This window comes from Gavia stellata, chromosome 4 (genome assembly GCF_030936135.1).
Source record: "Gavia stellata isolate bGavSte3 chromosome 4, bGavSte3.hap2, whole genome shotgun sequence".
NCBI classification, from domain to species: domain Eukaryota; kingdom Metazoa; phylum Chordata; class Aves; order Gaviiformes; family Gaviidae; genus Gavia; species Gavia stellata.
In genome coordinates this window covers 8,846,565-8,872,947 of record NC_082597.1, presented here as the reverse complement: position 1 = coordinate 8,872,947, position 26,383 = coordinate 8,846,565, and the positions used below count along the sequence as shown (strand labels likewise).

The window sequence follows — 26,383 nt, the reverse complement described above, 5'->3', positions numbered from 1 at the left end:
GACTTTTTAAAATAAACTTTTATTATGACCTTTTAAGAAGCCTTCCTATTTTGAAACAACCCACTTCAGAAAAACTCTTTGAAAGGGAAAATGTCATCCACCTTTTTCCTGATTATAATAGATGCCCCAGCTGGACTCCCTTAAAGACAACACTACCCTTCCCATTGAATTCAAGGCACTTGGAATAAAGCCCAAAGTGCTTGCAGGATCTGCCTTGATGGTCCTCTGTTGCTCCTCTCAGAAATGTTCAAAGGACACCAAAGACCTTTGTGCTATGAATTCAGATATGCAACAAGTCACATCACATGTGCTGCAGAAAACATGCTTTTTGCTGTTGCTTCCCATTGAAATGGAGGAGGTTGCTGTACTGGGTAGCAGGTTGTGGCTGATGCCTCCTCTTCAGCTGAATCCTACAGTACTCAAAATTACAGTTCTCAAGCAGCCATGAAGCCAGTCCAGGTGAGCTGCGAGCAGCTGGCTGCTGGTTATGTTCCCAATGTTAATTTTCTGTATCTATAATAGCTGTGTTTGCCTCAGCAATGGAGGTGTCTGGTAGGAATCTTAGGAAGAGAGGTTCCCCCTGCCATTAGCTGCTCTTCTTAGGTGTCACCCATGCAATAAAGAAGTCTACTGAAATCTCTCTGCAGAAGAGGGAGCATTTACTCAATCCCCTGCAACATTTCTTATCATTATCCATACTGCGGATTTCAGCAGATTGACTATGGACTGGGTGATGTGTGCGTGGGAGGCTGCACAAAGCACTGTGCAAATTAGCATCACAGCCTCATCACGTCCAGTAATAAAGGTAATAATTATTTTTAGTATTAATAGTAGTAATTACTACTCACCTTCGTTGCCAAGGACTTGAGCTTCCCCAGCAATGACTGCTTATTTGAATATACTATTTCTTCTTCATTATCTTCTCCTTCCATTATAGCACAGCTGTCAGCAGCTGGCAGCTCGCACTCTTTTGAGTTCGCTGTCATCACTAATTTGGAATATTTATACTCCAGCCTGAAGACATAAAGCCAGACAGGCAGAGATTTTTTTACAAATGTCCCATATTCAAGGTTTTTGTAATTTAGATTATCTGCGGTCCTTCTACATAGTTACTTCCGAGGTATTTACTGGAAATTAGATACTTTTCAACCATTAAAAACATGTAACCAAAATAGTATTAACAATTCATGGAGCTCCTGCTCTCCCAATTAAGTCCTCTATCGTTATAAAAGAGACATGTTTTTTCTGAAAGACAAGGAGGTTGAGAGGAATTCCTGCATGAAGAAGTGTGACCTGCATGCTGGTTGGGGCAACAGCATGTCTGACTTCTGTATTAGAATCTGCATCACACTCCTGTCCAAGGAGGCTGTGGGGAAAGGAGGGATGTGGAACAGTGTGTGGAGGCAGCAAGAGGTGGGGACCCTGATACTGGAGTCTGGATTGGGTGTAGCTGGATGTGCTATGGGGTGATGAGGTGGAATCACGTTTTGAAAGCTTATGGCATGAGGTTTAGGAAGCAGAGGACAATGGAGATGGGGAACAGTCAGTATGTTCAGTCTGAGAAGCAGGGATCTTTTGGGTGTGTGCCAGACATGTCCTGCCAAAATAGACCTAAGAAATATATCGTCAAGAACCTTATTTTAACCCAGCTGAAAGGGACTAATTAGACTGAAGACATATCCTTTTGGTCTTCAGACCTTGAGAAAGCCGTGTTGCTTCAGGACCTAAGGTCAACTTCAAACTCTCGGGGGTTAAAAAGACAGTTCCTGTTGGGAAATCGTGCCATAACAAATTACAGTGGATTTTCTATACTTTCCTCACTAGCATTTTTGACAGCCACTGTTGGCAGAAGAAGCCTCAACTTGGTGGATTAACAGACCGATCCAACATGGTATTTCTCATCAACATTGTCATAAAGTCAGATCCATGAAATGTCTTTCTATTCACTACATCAAGTTTTTAGCCTACTTTTATATGGAACACAATTTGCAGTACTTACTTCTGGTTCTTCTTCCAAAAATAGCAGGTCAAGGCTATGAGCAGAACAGCTGTGAAAGCACCAACACCAGCTCCAACTTTTAGCCAAAAATCCACTGTTTCACAAGTGCTAGTCCTTTTTTCTGGCAAGGGAACCCCTTTAATGCAATGCTTTGGCTCATTCCATACGTACAAGGTCTCCTTTCAAACAGAAAACAGAAAACACCAAAAGTGAGATACTTGTAGGAAAAGAGAGAACTATTTAGAGTTGAAGAAAACAAGCTGTTTTGAGGTAGGAAGGTTAGAAAAGGTTCTTTTCAATGAAAGCAAACCAAAACATGTACTTCAGGTTTTAGACTCTAGGTGGAGTCATATTGTCTACTCAGTTGTCCCCTTGATTGTGCCTGCAGGTTCAGACATGGCAAAAAGATTTCCTCTTCCATATTGCTCTTCACCTGGCACAATATGTGTTGGACAGTGATTGTGAATGTGTTGTGCCTGCATTGGAGCTGTTGATCTCCAGGGCAATTCTGAACCGGTGAAAGACTTCCTAATACTTGACTAGAGAAGGCAGCAGCAAAAAAAATTGCAAGCAAGGAAGGATGAATTTCTGAACTGAAATTCTGAATCCTTTCCTAGTCTGCCCTTGATGTTTATGGCTGTTAAAGGATTGAAGTCCTTTGGACACTCCATCCTTACACAAATAACTTGCTTGCATGTATGAATGCACACAGAGTTCAGGTCCCTGCACATATAGCTGGTCAGGCACAAGCCAGCTCTCCTCCAGGAACCACACTGCCATTGGCACAAATAACCCCGAGTCTCAACACTGCACCTCACCCATAAGGCTTGCACCAAGCCAGCTCAGAGCCTGGACTGAGATTTACCAACTCTACCTACACTTACATATTGACTTGCATACCGAATTTCAAGAGAGTCCAAGTTTTACCCAAATGAACCCATCTGACTTGGAGACATGGGTCCTGTACCTGAAATCCTTTTTTGCAGGCTCCCTCAATCTCGTGGTAGTCTTGCTCCGTGCAGAGAGGGCAAGCTTCTGCACTTTCCCACACAAAGTAGAAAGTGCATCCATCGCAGGTGCCCGCAGGGCATGAGCTAGAGAAGAGCAAAGCTTAGTTAACACTTACGAAACGCTCCAGGGTTTGCATCCTCACACCACATTCTGCTGCTGGAGACCAGTAAGGGTAAGTACAACAAATGGGTAAACATCCGTCAAGTCAGCAGATGGAAAAATCTGGGGGAAGAACTTTTCCCAGTTTGTAAACTGCCTTCTCAAGTGAAAACAGGTGTTGGGCTATCAAAGGTCTAAGATAACAGTTCAGTTCCTGGCAGTGAATGCTACTCATGCACCTACAATGAAGAGAAAGGAAAGAAGCAAGCCTTGGAGACCAGAAGGACTACTCCAGTGTTTCACCAGCACGGCTAGGCCAGCGTGTGCCTCTATCACTCTTCTCCTGCACTGGGTGACTGTTCCACATGAATGCTGCTACATGGTTCCTGCTGTTGTTCTAACGATGTCGGGGTGATATTGTCCATATGGAATGGACTTGTCCTGTCATGGTTAATTACTAGAAGGTTGTTCACCAGTTAATGAAGAGATAACAGCTTCTCTTAGTCTAAGAAAGACTAATGGCCCTATTTTGCATTCAGGCTGCAGAAGAAAGTGGTAACGGCATTGGCAGGACATTCATGAAGCTTTTGTTACTAACAATTACATCAGGTCTAACAGCAGCAGTGGCCAAAAGTCCATGCAAGAAGCTGGGTCATGTACATGTGAAATACATCAACACAGAAAAATGGATTTAAAGGGTTTTTTCTATATCACCTGGAAACCTGTTATCCTGATCTGAAGGACTGAAAAATCCACAGCCCTAAAAGCCCATTCCGGCTTATCCTGATTTGAATAACTGACAACTTGTCCTGTCTGGTTTATGGAATGTTTTTTCAATGTACATGGCAAGACCATTGACAGATCTTTCTCCCCAGCCTCTTTCATCTTATACTGTAACTTCATGTGATACTAAACACCATGTCTGGAGGATCAAGGAGTTACATGCAGTATTATTTGACATGTATCAGATACCTCACTGTTTGAAAATAGCTGTCTGACTGCTGAGCTAATCAAAGGGGGCTAGGAAGGGAGGCCACGGTCGTGAGGGACAACAAAAAAAGCTTCTATAAATACATTAACAACAAAAAGAGAGCCAAGGAGAATCTCCTTCCTCTACTGGATGCGGCGGGGAACATTGTCACGAAGGATGAGGAAAAGGCTGAGGTACTTAATGCCTTCTTTGCCTCAGTCTTTAACAGCCACACCAGGTATCCTCAGGGTATCCGTCTCCCTGAGCTGGATGACAGGGATGGAGAGCAAAATAGGCTCCCCATGATCCAGGAGGAAGCAGTTAACGACCTGCTATGCCACCTGAACACTCATAAGTCTATGGGGCCTGATGGCATCCACCCAAGGGTGCTGAGGGAGCTGGCGGAGGAGCTTGCCAAGCCGCTCTCCATCATTTATCAACAGTCCTGGTCAACGGGGGAGGTCCCGGATGACTGGAGGCTTGCCAACGTGACGCCCATCTACAAGAAGGGTCGGAAGGAGGATCTGGGGAACTACAGGCCTGTCAGCCTGACCTCAGTGCCGGGGAAGGTTATGGAGAGGCTCATCTTGAGGGCGCTCATGGGACACGTGCAGGATACTCAAGGGATCAGGCCCAGCCAGCACAGGTTCATGAAAGGCAGGTCCTGCTTGACCAACCTGATCTCCTTCTATGACCAGGTGACCCGCCTAGTGGATGAGGGAAAGGCTGTGGATGTTGTCTACCTGGACTTCAGCAAAGCCTTTGACACTGTTCCCCACAGTATTCTCCTGGAGAAGCTGGCGGCCCATGGTTTAGACAGGTACACTCTTCGCTGGGTAAAAAACTGGCTGGATGGCCGAGCCCAGAGAGTTGTAGTGAATGGGGTGAAATCCAGTTGGCGGCCGGTCACAAGCGGAGTCCCCCAGGGCTCAGTTTTGGGACCGGTCTTGTTTAATGTCTTTATTGATGATCTGGATGAGGGGATAGAGTGCTCCCTCAGCAAGTTTGCTGACGACACCAAGTTGGGAGGGAGTGTTGATCTGCTTGAGGGTAGGAAGGCTCTGCAGAGGGATCTGGACAGGCTGGATCGATGGGCTGAGGCCAACCGGATGAAGTTCAATAAGGCCAAGTGCCGGGTTCTGCACTTCGGCCACAACAACCCCAGGCAACGCTACAGGCTTGGGGACGAGTGGCTGGAAAGCTGCCTGGCAGAAAAGGACCTGGGGGTGTTGATCGACACCCGGCTGAATATGAGCCAGCAGTGTGCCCAGGTGGCCAAGAAGGCCAACGCCATCCTGGCTTGTATCAGAAATGGTGTGGCCAGCAGGAGTAGGGAGGTGATCATGCCTCTGTACTCGGCTCTGGTAAGGCCGCACCTCGAATACTGTGTTCAGTTTTGGGCCCCTCACTACAAGAAGGACATAGAGGTGCTGGAGCGTGTCCAGAGAAGGGCGATGAAGCTGGTGAGGGGTCTGGAGCACAAGTCTGATGAGGAGCGGCTGAGGGAGCTGGGGTTGTTTAGCCTGGAGAAGAGGAGGCTGAGGGGAGACCTTATCACTCTCTACAACTACCTGAAAGGGGGTTGCAGAGAGGTGGGTGTTGGTCTCTTCTCCCAAGTGACTAGTGACAGGACTAGAGGAAATGGCCTCAAGTTGCGCCAGGGGAGGTTCAGGCTAGATATTAGGAAAAAGTTCTTTACTGAGAGAGTAGTGAAACATTGGAATAGGCTGCCCAGGGAGGTGGTAGAGTCACCCTCCCTGGAGATATTCAAGGAGCGTGTGGATGTGGCATTGTGGCATGTAGCTTGATGGACATGGTGCTGTGTGGTGTTGGGTGGGTTGTGGCTTGTTGTTGTTGTGTGGTGGGTTTTGGTTTGTTTGTTTGTTTGTTTTTTTTTCCTCCAGGTTGGACTTGATGATCTTACAGGTCTTTTCCAACCATAGTGATTCTGTGATTCTGTGAAGTCAACAAGAACAGAGATACAGTACGTCACGTCAGCTGTGTGCTGTTTCTGTCCATGCTCGCACTTTTAAAAGCAAGGTAGGCTACTCCTCCCTCACTACTGGTGAGTTATCACAGCTTACATTGTGTTTAACATGCAACACTAGAAGGACACCTGGAGGATTTTCACATGGCAGCTGATGGTGGCTTGTCACCCAGCATAATTTGTACTGTGTCAGGTTCCTAAGAAACTGGGGTAAACATCTCCAAAAGTGTTCAAACATCATCACTCATCCATCACCTGTGAAGTAGCTGCCCCTTTGCCTTCATTCAAGTGACCATGGCTCACCTGTCCCAAGAGGGACAGTGATCAAAGAGGACCCCACACTTCGCACACTGTTAGCTTTTGGGAAGGGGACTTCACTTTTGGGAAGGAGGATGAGTAAGGGGGCAATCAGCAGATTTATAGTAACGTCCAGATGGACTAAGATGGGACTTGACAGCAAAAGAGGAAGGTTATCAGAGTTGAGGGGAACTTCTGAAAAATCACAGGGTGTTGCTGACAAGTAACAGAATTAATTATTTTATTGTTTTTTCTGTGCAAGCTTTCAGGTGCAGGAATAAACAGTACTTTGGAAAAAAGAAGTTTTTTGGAGTCACTTGAATCATAGTGAAGGGGAAAAAAGGTCAGGCAAATTAAACACAACTGGTACAAGGGGTCCAGGATACAAACTGAAGTGATGAGACGCATAAATAAATACATATAGAACTTGAACTAGGCAGAGTCAGGGCTCACATAAGCATCGCAACAGCAGATTTCATCATTCCTCGGACAGGTTGCTCTTTTTCAAAAAAACCACTTTGTTCACAGCCACTGCTGTAGATCAAAGACGAAAAACTACCTCTCAAAGCCCAGACTAGGCAGTTTTAATCAGGAGGCCAAAGACCAAAATAAGGATCCAAAATAAAGGAGAAGTGGAGACAAGAAAACATCACTACATTTGCTTTTGGCGTTAAGCTTGGAACAACCTGCCCGAGCTCTAACCTCTCTCACCACATAGCCTAAATACACGGCAGTCAGTCTGCTGGGAGGTGATGGGCACACAGGTCCTTCACCTAGGAGACACGAATGAGACCTCCTGGGTGGCTGATGATGGAGATAGATAGCACTTCTTGTTGCTGTTAACTATAAAGTTATTAAAGAGTTTTGTAAAGGTTGCCTGAGGAGAAAAGGCTTTTAGGCACTTCAAGAATACAAATATTTAAATACCTGGGCACAGAAAGCTCTCCTTGGTCTGGTTTGTTGGGGTTGCATCTCATTGTCACAACGGTTGCACGGCCATTTTCACAGGAGGTTGTCACTGTTGAAGACCTAATGGCAAACAAGAGGAGAAATGTAATACGTTTCCACTACAGTAAATACAAGTTGCTCTTTCATAGGTCCATTCATGCAACTGCAATACTAAAGAAATACCCTTTACCACAGTGCTTTTGCCTTTGCCAGCTGGAAGAAAAAAAAGGAGCAACAGAAACAGGGTAGGTTTCACCAGTTCATTTAAATCTCAAAGTGCTCTGAGATGCCACTCAGGGAACTGCTTGCTCTGTTTTTCTAGCTAGTTTGAATCCTGCTGAGCCAAGGAATAATCCTGCCCACAAAACAGAACAGAATTATTAAAAAAGAGAATCGCAGGTGCTATGGTTGGAGTGTTACTCTGCTGGAGAGTTTATGATGGCTCTCTCCTTGCCCAGGAATCTGAGAACAACACTGTCCTGAAATAGCACAAGGCAAGGATGATTCAAAAACTGGACCTTGTTCCAACATGGTAGACATTGTAAGCCAAGTTCATCATGTACTCAAAGTAGGGTCACTGGTGTAGGCTTCAGTTTGCAGAATCAGACACGTGATTTAAGTGCTTACCTATGCATCAAGTGATGATATCCAAAGTGCTATAGCCAACTAAGATCTGTCACTAAAGCCAATACAACATAGAGAGCCAATCAGCAGAACAAATACAGGGATGTGCCTTAAGGTAAGCTGAATAACCCCATGGGCTCCAGAGTCCGAGCTTAGAAACCCAGTTCACGTGAAGACACCAGCATGTAGACATCTTTAATTGAGGTGATCTTTGAGCTAATTCTTACCCAAGCTGAGGTATTCTTTTTATGGAGGAAAGTGAAGAATAGGAAAAGCACACTAGTAACTGTGAAGGTTGGAACAATGATTTTTAACCTTGATTAGTTCATTTTTGTAACATCAAAGTAAATACAAACGAATGTGAAAGAAAATATGCAACAAGAAGTGGACATATCAAAGCCATATATGAGAAATTATGGAAAGGAACATGACACTGGAAGTGGCACCTGGATGAATCAAAGCTCTGGTATCACTCTCTACAGATCAAGTATGATTTAGAAGTGAGTAAACAGTATTTGCTGATTTTATAAGATGTTCTTCAACATGCCAATCAATACCAGCCAGATACTGATTAAAGTCAAAAAGATTAAAGGCGGATTAAAGATCTCCCCTCACAGTTTTAGGTTCCTTTAAACAAATGAAGAAATGTGATGTACCAATAAACAGTATTTTTTACCTACTTGTAAAAGAAATGCACATCAGGTATTTTGCTTGGAGAGGGAGGAAACATATCTGTCTTGATGCTGATGTTTTCCAGCGTTGTTTCAACAGTAGCTCCTAAAATTTGAGAAGACAGAAAAAAAAAAAAACAAAAGGAAAAAAAGTAACAAGCTAAGAATGGATTTCTGAGGAGTTCACATATAACATTTTCTCAGTCTGAAAGGTACAGTTCTCACTTAATAGCATTCAATGACATTACTATATACACTTTCTTCTATTGAACTGAACTTTGCAGACTTGTACGTTCCTCATACAGCCTGGTTTCCTCATGTAGACATAACAAAACAAAAAAATGATAAAACAACACCAGAGTAAATAAATTTTACTCTTTTGTATGAATTTAAAGTAATCACGGGATATTACAAAATTATAAAATAATTTAGGTTGGGAAAGGACTGTTGAAGATATCTGATCCAATCAACTGCTCAAAGCATATGCCTTGAATATATAACCCTAACACATCATAACCATGTAACACCCTGAGCAATCTACAGTACTGTGGGAGAAAAATCGAAAGATGCGATGACAAAATTCAGGATTATGGAGTCGTAGGTGACCATTGATGGCACATTTTGGAACAAATGACAGGTTGGTGTGTGGACCAACACAGGTTACACAGGTCTGCATGGATTTTGGAGAAGAGCTGAAAAAGAGGAAAATTCAAGTAACCAAAGTTCTTAGAGATCCTTCCAACCCCTTGAACCAAAGAAGACAGAAAATATTGGTGCTGCACTGCAACATTTGAGAAGAAGAGGGAGCTGTACAAATGGGATAGGCTGCATCCTTCTAGTGAGGTGAAAAATTGCTACAACAATAAGAAAAAGTGGTAGCAGCCAGCAACTCATGGGAAGATGGGAAAGACTGAAGAAAAGAAGTTTTCCACTTGTTCTTGCAACAGTTCAGACAGCCTAGCTGATTTCTTAGGACTTTGACTTGACTGGCATTATACTTGTGGGGACGATTCACACAGCTGGAAAATCCATGTCTGATTATAACCCTTTTAGGTAAGTATAGTAGATAACAAAGGTGACGACAGTTTGCACTAGACATTACTACCTGGTGTAGGACGAGTCAGAGCCTGGGACTGTGAAAGCACATGCATCAATATGCTCAGTAACATTGCTCAGGAGGGCTTGCAGGTGAGGGATAGCTACAGAGCATCACATCAACTGGCAGAACAAAATGAGCTGTGCTGCAGCAACCATTACGAGCATGTGCAGAAAGATGTCGGTTATTGTGGAGGCACCTCTATTCTGAGAACATACACTGACGTCAGCAAGGATGATCATTTCCTCTCATCAAAGACACTGCATTGAACACAGAGTAACTTAAATATGGATTGCAACACAATGGACAGAGATTAGTTACTCACTAGACTGGAAGATGATAGCTCGTAGGGACCTTATTATATTCAACAGAGGCAATGAGAGAATATTCCCATCCAATATGCAGTACTGTAGAGATGGCATCTCAAAGTGCAGTTTCTCAAAAATAAGAACACTAGAAGCAAAATCAAGTGTGAAAAAAAAAAATGTCATTCTTCAGAGGATATTAATTATATGGCTAAAAAGCCACAATGACTCTCTCAAGAATGACAATAGGTTTGACTAAGAGTCCACCTTGGATCAGAACAGCGGTAAAAGAGCAATTCAAATAAAAACATTGGCACAAGCTTAGTGGAGGGGGAATAGAGAATCAAATAAAATCAAAAGTTATGAGTTACAAAAAAATGATAATGGATGCTAAAGACTTCAGGGAAAAGCCTGTGTTTGGCAGTGCTAGAGAAATTATAAGTTTGGAGCTTTTTTAGAAATACTAGAAATAAAAGTACATCTTATGGATAGGAAAGGCAAACTTCAACCATTTTAAAATGTAACAATTGTGATAAAGAAAAGGCAGCAGAAGAGCTTGATATCTTTTCTCTGTATTAAGAAAAAATCAGACTACCTCCTTGCTTTCCCAGACAATTATTGAACAACTCATTCCTTCAGTGGCAGGAGAGGATGTTGACATCTACTTGGCATGCATACTTATAAACTAGCAAACCCATACCTTAGAGTCACCTTTAATAGAGCTTTTAAAGTTAGCAAAGTGTCAGAAGACTGAAGGAGAGGGGATATGGTGAGCCAAACTACAATGTGGCTAACACGATGAGGCAAAATAACAGGAACGGTAAGTAGGAGATGGGTTTCAGTTAACAGATAGATACATAATGAGTGACAGTCAACATGAATTTAAGGAGAGCAGCTCTTGTTGAACAAATCTGATTTCATTCCTTGAGGATGATGAATTTGGTTGCTAAAGAAAATTATGTAAGTTTATCAAGTATTTCACTAATTACCACATGAGATTCTAATTAAAAAGTTAGCAGTGTAATATCAATTAAGTGCGCACTCTGGATTAAAAACTATTTAACTAACTAATTATAAAATTATCTGGCCATGGGAAATCGTCATCAAATGTGGTATGTCTCCAGGCTTCTCTAGGCATTGATATTGGAGTCCCAAAACACAAGATTATCATCAGGGATCTGCAAGTAACTACATAATCTCTGTTGGTAAAGTGCGTAGATGAGACAAAGGTTAAGAGGAACAAGAATAAAACACAGAGCACCTTGGTTCACTTGGTAAGCTGGTCCCAATCAAACTAAACATATTTTAGTGCAGCCAAGTACAGCAAGGGATGAAGGCCAGTCCTAAGGAAGAGAGGTTTTCCCTTGGAAACTTTAACTCTGAAAAAGATCTAGAGTGGACATCAGATCCAAGAAGTGATCATGAAATCCCATGAGTCTGGAGAAAGACAGACTCAGGATTCCACCCTTGCATGTAAATACAAATATGGAAGTGATTTTTATTGCCATTATAGTGAATTAAATCCTGGAATACTATTCCATTCTGATGCCCATGCTTTAAGAAAGTAAAATAACAAGTTACAGAGGCTGCAGAAAAAGCCTCAAAAATTATTCAGATGCTTGAGAGAAATACATGATAGCAAGAGACTTAGAAGAACTTGGTCTACTTAGTTTATCAGAACAGACTGGGGAGGGTGTGATGATTCCAGTATACAAAATATTTCTCCAAGGAGGAAAATGCGTGTGTGAAATGGAAAAAGAATAACAAGAAGCAAGAGCTGAAAACTGAAGCCAGGCAAATTCAAACAGGAAACAAGTCTGCTTTAAAACAAAATACAGAGACGATGTTTGACCAGTGGAAAAAAATACCAATGACTGTGGCAAAGCTTTTTTTTCTGTCAGTCTTAAAAGTCCAGATTGAATGCTCTTCCAAAGATGTGCTTTTGTTAAACATGAGTTTCTGGGCTCAGTGCCAGGGAGAAAGTACAAACACTCAGTGCCTGTAATGGATAGGTGAGCAGACTAAATGACTTCATTGTCTAATCTGGCCTCAGACTCTGGGAACTTGTGAGCCGGAGCAATGCAAGACTTAACGATGTGCACAGCCCCATGCTGCCCTAAGCCTCCTCTTTCCTTGCCTAATTATGTCCCAGCACCAGCTTCTTCTGAAATTCCCCGAGTGGGGACTTGGCATGGGCAGAAACACTGGCACTAATGTGACTACTACAGTGATTGGTCTTGCCCTGCATGAGGTGGGTAGGAAACATGAAAGAAAACCAGCGCTTTTTAATTACATTCTCCAGATTTTTGTGCTGAAATTCTATGCACCATGGGACCCACTAGGCCAAACACAGTGAAGAGTGAGTAATATGGGCATAGAAAACAAAGAACGGGGGGAACCCTTACTCTTCTCCTCCAGCCATCAGGTGTACTGAAACATCAGTAAAAAGCAATGGTATCTGTCCACATCTGCTTCACAGCTCAGGAACAAAGTGGGACTGAATCTTGGGCTGCCCCTTTGCTCTTCTCCCAAGGTAATGCAGCACTGCTGAGCTTAGAAGGATTTACTTAAGATCACTAAGTATTATTAAGGTTGGAAAAGACCTGTAAGATCATCAAGTCCAACCATCAACCCAACACCACCATGCCCACTAAACCATGCCCCGCAATGCCACGTCCACACGTTCCTTGAACACCTCCAGTGATGGTGACTCCACCACCTCCCTGGGCAGCCTGTTCCAATGCTTCACCACGCTCTCCATACAGAAATTTTTCCTAATATCCAGCCTGAACCTCCCCTGGCGCAACTTGAGGCCCTTTCCTCTTGTCCTGTCGCTAGTCACTTGGGAGAAGAGACCAACACCCACCTCTCTGCAACCCCCTTTCAGGTAGTTGTAGAGAGCGATAAGGTCTCCCCTCAGCCTCCTCTTCTCCAGACTGAACAACCCCAGTTCCCGCAGCCGCTCCTCATCAGACTTGTGCTCCAGACCCCTCACCAGCATGAGAGTACATCCATGATAACAACATGCAGAAGACAAACCATGTACCTAAGAACCTGTCGGCAAGGCTGTTGGACTGCAGAGCCAGAGCGGTTCGGAAACCCTTGCTGTCCGACGGGATGATCGTGGACTGACAGACAAAAGCTCCCACAAAGTTGGAAAAATCTTCTGATTCTGCAACCATGTCCTTCAGAGTAACATCTGTGATATTATCAGTGCAAATAGCCATCTTCTTCCCCTGTGGACAATCAGGAAAAAATGGGGAAACTGTTATTTATTGATAGGACATGAAAAAGTTTGGGAAAGGAGAGATTGCAAACTTCCTGACTGCAAACTGGACGAGTTTCATTCCTACTTGATGTTTCTGTCATGAGAGGAACAAATTGCAACAACAAATTGTGCCATTGTGAAAGCTCCGATTAAAGCTTTGTACAGACTGAGAAACATGATGTCACCACTGGTATGTGTCTTATCAGAACCTGTGCTACGAAGCACTCTTCTTTGTTTATCTTGACAGCACAGGGTTTACTTGCAGAGCATAATAAAATGGCTTGCAAAGGAAAACCGTATTTCCCTTCCTTTAAATAATATACTGTAGAATACCTCTTTATTTGGGATTTAATCCAGATAAAATATTCTCAAAGCACAGCTACATGAAATCCCTAAATAGACACACAGCCTTCAAGGCTGCATTAATGTCACATGTCAAGACCAGTGTTAGAATCTCAGAGCAACAGCAATGAAAGACAAATCACCAGACTCAGCTGTCCTGACAAAATGCCAAGCACTTAGGACCTGATCATATGGTTGGTAGTACTGTAGCACCACTGTATTAATTTGGGAAAATGGAGACCAGATCCACAGGGGAGGGCATGTAGCTGTACCTTTGTGGATCTGGTTGTCAGCAGCTCTAATCCAGGACAGTACATAAAAGCATGTTTTAGTCCAAAAGTACACAAAACACTAAAGAAATGTGACTACTCATTTGCCTCAACTCATGCAAACCCTTTGGTACATGGGAAAGAGACTTCAGAACTTTACAGGGCTGAACATCAATGCAAACTACATGCATTGACTTTTATGGGACAATACACGTCACTGGTACTGCTCCGAAACTTCAATTTATGTATGTGACAACATGCTCTGGTACAGTCCAAACCTCAGAGGTAAAAAATTTGACTCTGGGGCAGAGACTGTTTGCACTCATGAACTAAACACATTTTCCACCACTTTAAAAGGCTGCAATCAAAGTCAGCAACAGGCACCTTGGCCACTGGCAGAGAGCAGGATGACCAGGGTCTCTGCTGACAGCAACATCTCCAGCCAAGTCATGAGGGAAACGTATGGAAAGAAGCTGGCAACTGAAAGACTCAGACCCTTCACTTGAGTTCCTTGGTGTCAGCACAAAAAGGTCAGGATTGTGACCCAAGTGACTTGAAGGCACAAGAACTAAGAAAAGGTAGGGATGTGACAGGGTTTTTCTTCTGAGTGTTACTTCTGCCTAACACACTGTCGTCTCTGCTCTGGAAAATCACTTGCCTGCTCTAAAGTCCTCTTTCACTGTCAAGCAAGATCCAGAGGAAAGTGTTTGCACAGTGTCGGTGACAGCTCAGCTGTAGGGGATCCCTCGTCCTTTCTCAGTGTGATCCCACAGAACATCAACGTGGGCAGCAAATTGGTTAATCCCCCCGACCCGCAACACCAGCTGAACTCACCTCATTCCCACACAGGCTGATGTTAAAGAAGTGGAAGAACTTGGTCCCTCGGGAGGTGAAGCTGGGTCCGCTCATCAGTGAGCCCACCTGGCTGAGGTTGCTAAAATCATAATTCAGGCTCTGGTTATCCCTGATGTACGACACCAGGCAGTCACTGAAGCAGGCCGAGTGGTCCTTCAGAGAAGGAGAGGCATCCATTAAAGAGCAGTTATGGACCAGCAGCAAACCATTCACCTGGGAATTAAAGCAAGCAGGCGCAGACAGGACTGCTTTCCTTGGTAAGGATGGAGGGGAACTTGTCCTATTCCTGTAATTCACCTTTCCCTTAGGAGAATTCCCATTCCTGTTTCAGTCCCTTGCAATCACATATCAGGACTTTAACGTTCCCTAAGCCTGGCCTTTCTGTTGTCCCCTGCATTAGCCAAGAAAATGCAGTTTCTTGCTTTGTTTTGTTGTGGGTGCTTTTAGGATCCCAATGTCCCAGCTTAAAGCCCCGTAGACAGACCAGAGCATGGCGTCAGTAACACTTGCGTCTTGCAAAGGAAACACCAGAAACAGCTCAAGAAACAGGGGTAGGGTATGAACCCAGCTGAAGAAAGGCAGAAAATTAACAAAAGGGAGCAGTTCTTCCAGTCCCTGTGCAGCTCCTTGCCAAAGAATGCTGCACATGATAAATGTTTATCCAGGCTTAAGGGCAGTTTCATATCAGAGGAATTTGTTACAGGATTTTAAAGGCACATAAACATCATCCAGCTGAGGAAGTCCCTGAGTTTAACACAGGGGGAGTCTGAGACAGTTTTAGGTGGAAGTAACATATATGCTCTTACACTGTCCCCAGTGCAGCTTCTTGAAATGAACCATTTTTTTGAGCCAGTGTGGTCAATTTTATCTTCTTATTGCATATTAACAAACAGAAATTAGACTAGGGACATATTTGGAAGAATGGGATTGTTGGTTATGGTTATACTCCAATGCTCACAAGGCTCATACCTGTAGGAAAGCGCTAAAACTGGCCCTTTGAGTGCTTATATCCCAACCTACCCTGTCTCAGAGACACTCATTTTCTGTACCTTAGTGCTCTTGCTGCCAGGCCCGCACGGGATGCAGGCCTCCCTGCCGTAGACCTGGTGGATGGACAGGAAGGTGTTGGCCGGACACTCCTTGCACTGGCTGGTCTCCTTCTCGATGTAGTGCCCCGCCGGGCAGGGCACGCAGGACGAGCCCGACTGCTCGGAGCCCAGCGCACAGGCCCGGCAAGACGAGGCGACTCCATCCACTGCATTGGTCACCGTGATGGAGTAGATCTTTGCCATGTCATTGATGAACTGTCTGCTCTGGAACAAGAGACAAGGAAACCTCTCTGGTGCCATCGCGCCATTGCATGGGGACACTAACCCCAGCGCTGTGCACCAGGGCACCCATTCAGGGATCGACTTATGCATGCATTTGTCTTTCAATATGGATGGTTTATCCACAGCTGCCTCCCAAGGGATGCTATATGGTGACAGCCACTCACCCTTTACAAGAAGCCTGTGAGCTTCAATGGAGGGCAAGAGCTCTGGTGGTGAGTGTCCAAGGAAAGCTATGCTGTAAAGCCCTGTACGTAAAGAAGTACTTACATCTTGGCCCTCGTTTATTCTCTGAAAGGCCCAGGTGAATGTGAAGGAAGCATTTTTGGAGATGATGTGAGTGTAGGATTGTTTCTCTTTACTTCTTTCCCATGATTCCACCACATTGGTATTTTTTCGATTAACATCCTATAAAACGGACATAAATTTTTTTTAAAAAACAAAAAGTGTGGACATACTAACACGCGGAAACAAACTTCACAACTCACAAAGAATTATAAAGCAGGCATGCTTATTGCAGCGCCGGGTGCAAGGGGATTTCTCCTCAAAGCTTGCACACCGGGTTAAAATCATGACAGGTATTTAAAACAGTTAACAAAGTTAGTTACACCTACTGGTTTGACCCCTTAATTAACTATTGGTTAATACTTTTCTTACTTCATCTTAAAGCTACAGTTCTCTTTTAATTCAGCACGCATGCTCAGAGAGTAGGGGGCTTAATTGGGTTGGGGCTTTTCTAGCTAGGAGGTGTGTTTCTTAGTATTAAAATGAGATTATAATGAGACAAGTTAACTCTAGGGCACTATTTTGGCAATCTATTCTATTTTTCTATGATTCGTCCTTGTGTTAATCATTATTGCTAGTTAGCAGAGAATCAGTGGAGACAGTCTTTATCTCTAATATGTCTAAGTGCCAGGCGCAGTTGTTATAAAGTATCTTCTTTACATTCTTCTTTCTTACTTTTAACCCTTGTTTTTCAAGATGCCCTGTAACAATACTACAATGAACACCAGTGTTTTATAATATAGAGATTCATATAAATAAAGGACTTTACAATTGCATTTAAAGTTTGACAAAGGAGAGCAAACATATTTATTCTGTTTTCCACCACTGGCAATTTTTCAATTGAGAATGGGTGTCTATTCCAAAAGATGCTCTAGTTCACACAACAGTTAAGTTCAAAGTCCTATAGCAGGTTAAAAACATTATGAGGACAGATTCAGCACAGTAGTTCTTTCAGATTTTAAATTCTGTTTATGTATAAAACATGTGGGTACCAGAGCACAGAAAGGGGAAGGCCAAAATTCAAAGAAAAATTGTAGTTTCTGCCATCTTTGGATACCCACTTTGTTGGTGTCTCTAGTGAAACAGAACTGAGGCCAATAAGACAGTGTCAACGTTTACAAGAGAAAAACCTGTTGAATCTGTGTTTGTGTTTCTTATTCTCCATCAGCTGTAAATGTTCCAGTGAAAAATGCTTTTCCTTTAAAACAGATTCCTTTAAATTACCACTAAAGGCAGATTCCTTTAAATTACCACCAATTTCCACTTAATTCTCTTTAAATTAAGAGCAGATTCCTGTAAAGTACCGATAAATTAAAAAAGGACCAGCTTGCCTCTGCAATGGAAGGGGCAAGGGAGCTGTCACAGATGCAGTTACCTTCCCCAGCTGATGGACTTTCAATAAGTAGGTGAGGAAAGTAAAAAACATGGCACTTTGCTTTCACAAACTGCTGCCCTACCAATTCCCCATGTCACTGAAAGGATCAAGACTAAATTTCCAAATTTTCCATTTCCCATCCTTCTGTCCCACATCTTGACTTGTGACTCTGTTAAACTTCTGGAGGTTAACTCGACTGCACGAGAGACACTGAGAATTGTATCAGTCAGTTTAACAGGGGCAAATTTGGCGCTTTAGTGTCCAATGATTTCTTTTAAAATAAACAGACAACAAGGAATGGTTCACAACTCACATGGTGGCGGAATTTTGCTAGGTCATTCATTAAATCTTTCCTGCAAGGGCACCGCAAATATTAAACTAACGTTATACTTAATCTTAGTCATTATAAACCAAGTGCAACTAATCACGCCTATGTAGAGGTATTAAAGTGACATGTGGAATATCAGGCTCAGTCCTCCGTCATGGAGAGAGAGGTCTCACTTACCGCCATAAAGTACAGCACACAATCTGCTGAACAGATGGTCTCAAAAATAAAAGTAATCCGTCCTAGTTCTGACCCAGTTGCTCCTGTCACCGATGTAGGAGGTCTGTTTAACAGAGAAGGAACAAAACATTTACAAGATGCTCGGCAGACAGGCAGCAGTCAATCCTTCAAATTGCTTTTCGTACAGTGGGGAAACCATCAAAGTCCTGTCACATAAAACCCGCCCTTGCAGAACTGTGGAGGCCAGGTTTGCACAGCAGCTCTGCACTCAGTATTGGGCACAGCAGGATTATTTTTTAAGTGTCTGACTTCTTTATGGAACACTTCCCTCCTTATAATCAACACCTGAATTTCACCATACTGGTAGGGAATCTTACCGCTCAAATGCATTACATGCCTTGAGTGATTTACACCGATTTAATTGCATCTACCCTCCACTGGTGCGAGACGCTTTCAGGAGTTTCATGCAAACCAGAAGTATTCAGGGTGCTCCCCTGCAAAGCACTAAACAGCAAACAGTAAACTGCAACACACCAAACTTTTCCACAGATATGTTTCTTCCTTTTCTTTTATTTTCATTGCTGTTTGCCCATACTGTAAAATAAAAATCAGGGTTTGCTCATTGGGTGTAAGAAGTCACAACCCCCCTCAGCTGAGATATAGCAAAGGGATGGTGAGGTTCATTTTGCCATACTTTACCTGTCTTAATAATTGGCACCCAGTCTGAGCTAGGAGTCTAAGCTCACTCTTAACAAAGAAGAGGCACAAGCACCTCAAGCAGCTAATTCATCCTGTCTCAGGGTCCAGGAGAGGCGGGATGTCCGGTTCTCCTGCTGTGCCTGCATCTCTCCGCTGGCTCCAGGGGAAGCACAGACTGCGCAGGCTGGCTGAAGCCACAGTGCAAAGTAACATGGGTTTCTGCAAAACACCTTCAGGGCAGGCACCAGTATACACCCCATGGCAGATTCAGCTGGTTACTTTGGGATAATTTAGAAACAGAGGGATAGGAATATTTTTTTCTCATTTTCTAGACAGCCAACCGGCTGGCATCTCAGGCTGAAGCAAACACTGCTGAAAACCAAGGTCTTACAGAATCATCTGCTGCAATGGGCTGACTGGGGACACAGGAATAAAATCCAAGTTTCCCCTTGTCTCTCGATTGTGACATCATTTCACGTCAAAAAGGAAAACTCTGTTCATTCCAGGGATAATGTGAAATAGGTGTAAGAGGCAGAGATAAATGAGAAATAGAAGAAAAAAAATCCTGTTCCTTACTTAAATCCCGGGATGTGCAGGTTCAAGATAAGATAGTCATTGTCAGAGCCTCCTGTCCCACTCTGGATGTGATCACCAGCCACCTCCCAACCTTCACAGGACAAAAAAAGAAAAAAAATTCAAGAAACGGATGGTTTCTGGGTCATGTGGCAAAAAAGTTCTATGTTACCACACTTTTTTAAGCAATTCAGTATTTTAGTACATTTTAAAGATGTCTGTTATAAACTATAGAGCAGTATAATAATGCTTTTGAATGAAAAATTTTAGTAATTGTATGAACTCCTGATTTTATAGGCAAATGTTACCTTGAAATCAGCAAAGTAATTGAAATTCCCTGACCTGTGCTATGCAGCTCAAGGGGGATGATCCCCCAGCCTTAAAACAGATGAATCAGTGAATCTACGTGTTAAACGTTAAGCATATACTTCAGTGCCCCTCTGCTCAAGATACATAATTCAAAGCTTGAAAGGACGGATCAGGCTGAGGAAAATGTCTCAGAGAAGGCTGGAGGTGGAGGAGGTCCCGAAAGGGACCACTTTCACCGGTGAGCTGTGACTGCTCTCTGCTGCAATCTTAGCACGTATGCAGAGAGAAAGCTCTGAGTGATAAATGAATAATGATCACAGATTTTAATTAAGTTTTCCAAAAGCATTATGTGTGACCTCAAACAGCATAGTTATCACAAAATATGAAAGGAGATAAACTAGAGAGAAGTCAAATAGTTGGGGTTTTTTTCAGTGGAGATATTCAGATGCATCAAAGTCTATGGTGGGATAGGTCCGTGGCTGAGGGGACTTCACATAGGCTGCAGCTCCTGCTCTCTTCTGGTATACAAGAGATTTTTTTATTTCTTCTTTGTGATATTGTGACATTGCTTCCTACAAGAAATTTCAAGCCTGGTGCAATTAAAGAAAACGGGGGAAACTGTGCTGTGATTCAAATAGCAACGAGTATATTCATTTTGATGAGTGCTCCATTACAACAGTGATCAGTGCAGGAGAAAGACAGGCAGGTAACAACACGGGGAGTTTGGCTCACCGTTCATCCCATCGCACTTTGAGTTGCCGACATTAAAGCAAGACGTCTTCATGTTGCCTGGCAGGATGTTCCACCACTTGTACTCAAACCCAAGAGCTGGTTCCGTCCCAGCAGGGCAGGCTTTGCACTCTACAGGGCGAGAGGGCAGGAAGGAAATCACACGGCCAAAGTGCATCTCAAACAGTGTTTTAAAGAACAGAGACATTACTTTTTTACTCTCTGGGGCAAGTAATGAGCAAAGAAAATAATTTATTTCTTTATAATTAAACAGCCAAAGACTTATCAGGACCAGAAGAGGGGACACAAGACCAACTTTTCATAAATTGCAGATCATAACCTCATGGTAAGTAATCTGCAACTCATCCCCCAAGCCACACTTCCTTTTTAATGGCTTCAGCTGAAGGTTTGATCATACTGGTAAACATGAGTTCCCACAAAATGCTGTAGGTGACCACTGGGCCAATACATCTCAGATTCAACAAGCCAGAGTTTAGGCTAGACAATGTTGGCAGGGTACTCATCTGATGCTGCTTAAAATGAGATTTTCACAGGGAAGAACTTGGCATGGACAGGAGAATGGGTGAGGAGGAATTACTGACTGTACAAGTTCTGATTCCCTTCTCAGAATCCCTTAAAATAACCCTCAGGATGTTTATACCAGCCAAGAAATGCATCCGGAACACAGCAGGTCAACTAAGAGCAGCAATCCCAGATAAGAAAGGACTTGAGAGAGAAAACAGATACTCAGCTCCCTCTCTCCAATGTTATTTAATAAGTATTTTATGCAAAATGAACTCTGGCTTATGATGATGTGTCATTAAACTAAGTCATATGCTAGCAGACAACTGTGTTTGGGGACACAAGCAATTTTTTTGTGGACTCCTACCCTGTGTCCCATCCGAAAATGTGCCTGCTGGGCAAGGAGTACAGGAAGACGAGGCATTGTTGTAAAAGCCAGGATTGCAGGGTGGACAATCCTTCCTCTCTCCAGAAGGAGGTAGGGTCAATGCATCAGGGAGATCCTCTCTGCAGATCTTGGGTTCAATCCATTTGTACATGATCTGAGTCTGGAAGGAGAAGACACTGAGCTCACATGGTGTATTAGGAAGCTGTAGGACTAGATGCACTAATCAAGGTCCCCCTTGTAAATGAAATTAGGGTATTCCCAGTGTTTTAGACCAAAACCAGACCTTGCACATCCAGGAAAATAAAGGGAAGGGCAGAGAAGGGAAACAGAAGTGACTGAGTTCACAGGAGATTCCAAGATTTCAGGCCTTAAGAGCAAAGCAAAAATGTGAAGCTTAAAATAATTACTGTTGTTCATTCCTATTTATCTAGTGGATTTGCCCTTGAAAATGTTTCTGAGGAACATCAGATAAATAATTCTAGCAACTGCATAAGCAATCTCTTCATTTTAACCATAGTAACCCAAAATATAACTTCTGCATTATAAAATCCCTTTATTGGGAAGGCATATGTTAGCAGAGAACGTCACAGGTTCTGCATTTTCTCCATACTGGCCTGTTCTCTGGAAAGTCCTCAATTTCTTTCCAGCCATTTTCACCTACTGAGCAAATGCCAAAACCACACAGGAACTCCTCCAGCCCCTCTCCAGTCCCTCCACATTATATAAGGAGCAGGCTATGAACACTAACATGAGTTGGTCCTTGGCGTTACCATGTACAACGGTATCACCTCTCTGACATCACCTCTCTTTAATGAGACACAAGATTTCTGACTTCAGGAAAAGGCTTAGGTGAGATGCATCGGCCGTGGTATTGGGCTTCAAATTTCATCTGTTATCAGTCTATCTCTGCAAGGGTTTAATATCTCAAGACAAAATTTAGTTGAGTTCCAGAGCTGAGAAACCCAACTGGCAAGACTTTAACCTGGCCACAGCTCCTTCTCTGGGAACTTCCACCCGTTGGTCCTGTGCCAGGTCATGTACCCTCATTGATCCACACCCTGACTGACCCATGGACTTGATGTCCCAGCTTGACATTGGTCCTGCCTCATCACTATGGACTTGTCTGGCAAGCTCGGCTGAATCTGGTCACAGACATTGGGTCTGCTTTGCTCACTTTGCTCAGATACTGTGGTACTGCTCCTGCTGTCAGCATTTCAAATAAAAAGGATCAGAAGCTGGTAAAGTACCTGTGCGGCTGCACAGAGCCCAGACACGCTGTACACACTGAAGTAATCCTACTGCATCTGAGCAGAGAGAAAAGGGTCAGAGAGCGCCCACAGCCACGCAGGTGAGGGTTTCTAAGACTAGGGCTGAAGCAATCAGCCTGGGATTTTTAAAGCAGTAGATAGGTGAAAAGTCAATAGGGGTTAAGTGCCTAAATCTCCTGAGGCCCCTTCTACACATGGAGTGGGGACAGCAGGAGGGAGACAGCAATCTCATGTCCAGTGAAAAACCTGGCTGATTTTAGTAAGCCATGGATCAATAGGCCTTTAGGCTTGTGCTTTACAGCCGCCGTTCGCCTCAAAGTTGGCTGCGGAGTCAGGCCCTCCCATTGGACTGCATCACATGGAGAGATGGCTGGGGCGTACGGCAAACCTGGACCAATTTCCAGAGCTGCAGAGCACTAAATGATGAAAGCAATCCTGAAAACCCAGCAGGTATCTGTGCATCTATGGCACATGTTGTTGTTGCAACTGGAAGATGAAGGGTGCTGCAGAAGGACCCAGTTTGTATTCTGATGATGTCAATCAGTGAAGGGAAAGACCACTGAGGAGGCAAGAAGAGGGTCAGCAATAGGACCCTATTCAATACCAGGGAGCCTTGAACTGCACGGAGCAGTGACAGGGTAATCTGCAGGAGGCTGCAATTAAAGCAGTACCTGGGGGTGTAGCAGTGAACACTGCTGCTAATTCCTCGAGTCATTACAGGCAGTTAACAGAGCAAGAATCAATGAGTCAAGACCAGGTTGTAGAGCCTGCCAGCTCTGGGGCTAAATTCACTGATGCTTCATTATGAAAGCACACAAACTCTCAGCTGCATTTTGGAACTGGCTGACCTGAAGACTCCAAAATAGTCCATCCTGCCAGCAAATATTAGGCCAACAACCTACAGGTGCTATGGATTTTGACTACTTGCTGTCCCATCCAGATCTAGGAGAGATGGGAAAGGGAAGAAAAGAAGCAAAACAGGCCTGACCATGGGTCCACACCCCTGTGGGCTCCATATCCCAGTAAACAGGAATTTCTTCTTCAAATCCCACCAAAATCCCCACTTGGCTGCTGGGACAAAGGGCAGGAGAGCCCCAAAGCCAGGCTGCTCCACCAGCAGGTCCCTCTATGAGAGACCCAGTAAATCTAAGATCTCTGGGTGAAACAATCTACTGAGAGTCCAGGTGTTTCAAGGCATCCCATGAGGAAAGCACATTATTAGCAGCTAAACTCTGCTGCTGCACATGAATACTCCCAGGCTATATATATACTATTTTTTCAACAGATCACGGGCTCTTCTTTGGTGCTAAAACTAAGGGACATGATACACATCATACCTACGTAGCCAAACACTCTTCCACCTGAAAAAGATCTGGTCATGTCCAATGCTCCTGTGCCATGGTAGCAGCTGAATCATGCCTGGGCATTGCTGGGACAGGGCAAGTTGTCACAAGCCAAAAGTATGCCAGGAAAGATTACTAACAACTAAACAGTAAGGTTTATTCTGGGACAGTACTTCACCCTGTGCTCCAACCTTGGTTTTTTATGAGCATGGAGGTAGCACCAGTGACCCAGTCAGACTAATCACAAGTGCAAAGAGCTTAGCATTTCACAGCGATAGATCTCTTAAGCAGACCCATGACAGGCAGATTCTTACAGGTGGATAAATGTGGGAGAGAAGGCAGCTAAAGGACCAGCCCAAAGCCTCAGAGAGATTCAATGCTGGAAGCAAAATTGGGAAAGCAATTGGGAAAGAGATTCCTAGAAACCCTACCTTGTTTTCAAATCAAGAGATCACAGTAATCTCAATGAGCTTAAAAAGAGTATCATGCCTTCTACTTACTTTTCCTTCCTTATCACATGGGGTATGGATCTGGAAAAAGTCTTTGTTTGTGCATGGAGGACGCTCTATACACACACTGGATCCCTCATCTAAAAAGGAAGAGTGAGGAACAGGATGTTAAACTATCATACGGTCCCTGGAAACAACCGTAACAAGCTTAACATCTGGAGATTAAAGTGAGTCAGCAGAAAAATAGAAAACAAGAATGAAAAATCAAACTCTTAATGAAGTCTACATGAACCTTCCCCTGAACTGAAGCGGGGGAACAGGGAAAATGCCACCTATGCTTGTACTGTCACACTGAAATTCATTGATTCAGTATAACCAGGGAGTCACCCAAACCCTCACTCCACCCCTTTCAACTTCAAGCAGTAAGTTGTGTAGTTCGCCAAGCATAAGAATATGTTCTCAGTTGATAAGAAACACAAACACTCTAACCCATTAGAAACTTCCTTACAACATTGGCCCAATTTTTCCTCTCCCCAGATAGTTTTGCAAAATTTCCATTCCCATCATGAGCACGGGCACAGGTCCCCAAGCATTTGCGATAATCTGTGATATCAGGTGCTATGGTTGGTAACTGATCCTTCAAAAACTTTCTTATAAAACAACTACAAGGAAGAAAACTGAAGACATTTTGACCATGAAGAACGGATTGTGTCCGTGTTATCTGATGATCACCAGCTAACCACAGCTGGGAATGCAGAGGACTTCGAGGACTAGGGTTTGCAACTAGATCACCACATCTTCCAACTACACAGGAGACAGGGACAGACCAGGAGAGGATTTGGAAAGGAGATTCCTCAAAACATGACAAATCTGAAGGCAGTGATGAAGCCAATCCAGGTCATCACCAACCGATAACACAAATTACCACGAGAGGGCACAGCACGACTGTTATTATCCTTCAGAAGAACTGTTCCCTTCGAGGTCATAAAGATCTCCATCACTTCATGTTAGCATAGATGACCTTATCCAAGATTGACTGTGGCCCATTATGTATAAATATGCCCTCTGCAGCTTTTGGGAAGTCCCATCTTCATTTCCCCTTTGCATATCAAGTGGAGACTAAACTTCATTGTTGGATAAAACCATTCTCACATCTTCACACAGAAACAGCTTATGACCTCATGTACTCAGACTCTCCTGGTTTTGCTTAACCCATTTGATTTATGTACCTGCATAATACATTTCTTCTTTACATTCGGTGCACTCTTTAGCTCCTTTCTCAGAATAAGTATTTCTTGGACAGACCTGGCAGCCAGATGAACCTGGTTTGTCACTGAAGGTACCAGGCTTGCATGCAAAGCATTCAGATGTATATGCAACTCCTGTAAGATAAGTAACAGGTAAAGCACTGAAATACAGAGAGTTAGGCTCTTCAACTACTGCCTACCTGCTTATGGGGGAAAGCAAGCCAGCTGCATAACACAGCTTAAAAATCATAGACTTTCACCACTCACTTTAGACACTTTGGCTTTGCTGACTCATAATTTAGGTCTTCAATCTTTGCTTCTCAATGCAAGTCTGACCCATGTAAGAACCTTATATGACACTCCAAGTTTGATTACACTTATAACAGGACCAAAAGAGCAATCCCAGATTAATTAAATTATTTAAATAGTAATTTAACTGTCACCGTTATGATATATATCTCCATTTATCACTGTTGAGAGGCTTACCAATAAGCATGGTCTTTCTATATTACATTAAAGAAAACCTGTTTATTCCTTTTTCTCTATCTTTATTTGCTAAGCCAGTCTTCTCCAGTAGACGGCATCATTTACCAACTAAATTATTCAGCCTTTCCCTGACAGT

The 26,383-nt window shown here is 43.4% G+C and overlaps 1 protein-coding gene across 1 annotated transcript in view; it reads right to left on the bottom strand.

Annotated features, from left to right (window-relative positions):
• Positions 1 to 26,383, bottom strand: part of ELAPOR2 (endosome-lysosome associated apoptosis and autophagy regulator family member 2) — a 50,908-nt gene that overhangs the window by 4,256 nt on the left and 20,269 nt on the right. The window contains exons 6-20 of the mRNA XM_059816038.1: positions 25,744 to 25,896; positions 24,566 to 24,654; positions 21,434 to 21,614; positions 20,548 to 20,676; positions 19,510 to 19,600; positions 18,235 to 18,337; positions 16,340 to 16,477; positions 15,791 to 16,054; positions 14,721 to 14,894; positions 13,054 to 13,243; positions 8,616 to 8,712; positions 7,291 to 7,392; positions 2,967 to 3,093; positions 2,000 to 2,178; positions 849 to 1,014 (exon numbers count right to left, since the gene is read on the bottom strand). Coding sequence (XP_059672021.1) covers positions 849 to 1,014; positions 2,000 to 2,178; positions 2,967 to 3,093; positions 7,291 to 7,392; positions 8,616 to 8,712; positions 13,054 to 13,243; positions 14,721 to 14,894; positions 15,791 to 16,054; positions 16,340 to 16,477; positions 18,235 to 18,337; positions 19,510 to 19,600; positions 20,548 to 20,676; positions 21,434 to 21,614; positions 24,566 to 24,654; positions 25,744 to 25,896 — 2,183 coding nt within the window. The remainder of the gene's footprint in view (positions 1 to 848; positions 1,015 to 1,999; positions 2,179 to 2,966; positions 3,094 to 7,290; positions 7,393 to 8,615; positions 8,713 to 13,053; positions 13,244 to 14,720; positions 14,895 to 15,790; positions 16,055 to 16,339; positions 16,478 to 18,234; positions 18,338 to 19,509; positions 19,601 to 20,547; positions 20,677 to 21,433; positions 21,615 to 24,565; positions 24,655 to 25,743; positions 25,897 to 26,383) is intronic.